At 32.1% G+C, this 1459-nt stretch overlaps 1 protein-coding gene across 1 annotated transcript; it reads left to right on the top strand.

Annotated features, from left to right (window-relative positions):
- Positions 1–357: 357 nt before the first annotated feature.
- On the top strand, positions 358–852 carry LOC115973922 (protein DOWN-REGULATED IN DIF1 11-like). The gene has a single exon (XM_031094164.1). The coding sequence runs from the start codon at positions 358–360 to the stop codon at positions 850–852; it is 495 nt and encodes a 164-aa protein (XP_030950024.1).
- Positions 853–1459: the final 607 nt, after the last annotated feature.

Genomic DNA, 1459 nt, shown 5'->3' with positions numbered 1-1459 from the left:
TTAACATTATCAAGATTCTTGTACTTCAATTAGTTAAAATCTTTTAAAGTTTTTACTCAAAACATCTCGAGTTTAAATCTTCTTATTCCCGACTATCAATATATCCCCCCAACCCTTTCCAAAAAAGAAAAAAATCATTTAACATTAATAACTTACTAAATAAGAGAGAAGTTTATAAACATTGAAAGATGAAACCCCCGCATTTTTTAAATATAAGTAATAACCTTACGTTTCTTCAAAATGAGTATAACCTTACATACCTCCATGTATAAATACACCTTTACTCTCCATCTCATATTATCCGAACAACAATATTTCTTCAACCTACACAGGAAATATAACTTAGCCATAAATTCCATGGCAATGGAAAGGCTTAACAGCTTCTCTGTCGTGGTGACCATGTTATTAGCTTGTCGGGTGACCTTTCTTTCACCGGGACTCGCATCCAGAGTCCTCTCAACCTCAGAAAGCGAAGCACCTGGTTATTATGATGAGACTGATTTAGCTCCTATAGAAGCTTTTCAAGACTTTCCACCAGAGCCATTGGCTACTGATCCGAACTCTGAATTTTTGGAAGTTTGCTCAAAAAGACTAACCCCAGACTGTGGGGAATCAATCTTTAAGAATGTCTTTGCGAATGATTCTATGCCTGTCGAGGATAATTGTTGTCTCTTGCTTGTGTCGATGGGAAGAACTTGCCACAACAAGTTGGTGGATAATACCATCAATAAAATACCCGACTACAAATCCAACGAAACCATAACACGACTAAGAAGTGTGCAAATCTGGAATAAGTGTGCTTTACTTGCAGACAATGCTGTTCCACAGACTGCATCCCCCATAGAAGATTAAGCAATCTTCCTTTGTTTTTTTTCCTGCTAACCATCAATTTTTAAGATGGAAAGTATTATTGGCTTCATCTTTGTATGATCTTAATTTGGATGAAAATTAACAGTTTCATTTGTTAGGGACTTAAACTGTTTCAATTTTAATCAAAATTTAACGATCAAATGTAGCCATTGAAAATTTTTATTTAAATTGTGATAAGATCAAACAAGAAGGAATTTGTAATTTACCCTTCATAATTTAAGAAACAAATATATGAGCAAGAACCAATGGTAGAGTTTAGATTTGACTTCAGGAGGCAATTTAAATATTCATGTGCGCTTTAAGAATATATTGCTTGAGACCAGTATAAAATATAAGAAACCATTCATGTGTATGCTATGTAATTTTGTAACGTAAGAAATTCATAAAATGATAGTATATTCATTATATTTTGTCTTTTTCATTCATGAATATGACATTTTCTGATTTTTTTTTCTTCTTCCAAGACAACAATTTCCACTTATTAATGAAAATAATTTAGTAGTTAGATAGACACAAAATACAACTTAAAGTTATTTTAACTGTTATCATGTAATTATTCCAAAATTTTATTGCCTATTACACAAGATTT

This window comes from Quercus lobata, chromosome 2, assembly GCF_001633185.2.
Source record: "Quercus lobata isolate SW786 chromosome 2, ValleyOak3.0 Primary Assembly, whole genome shotgun sequence".
Classification (NCBI taxonomy): Eukaryota; Viridiplantae; Streptophyta; class Magnoliopsida; order Fagales; family Fagaceae; genus Quercus; species Quercus lobata.
The sequence above is the reverse complement of the archived record's forward strand: the minus strand, read 5'-3'. Positions and strand labels throughout refer to the sequence as shown.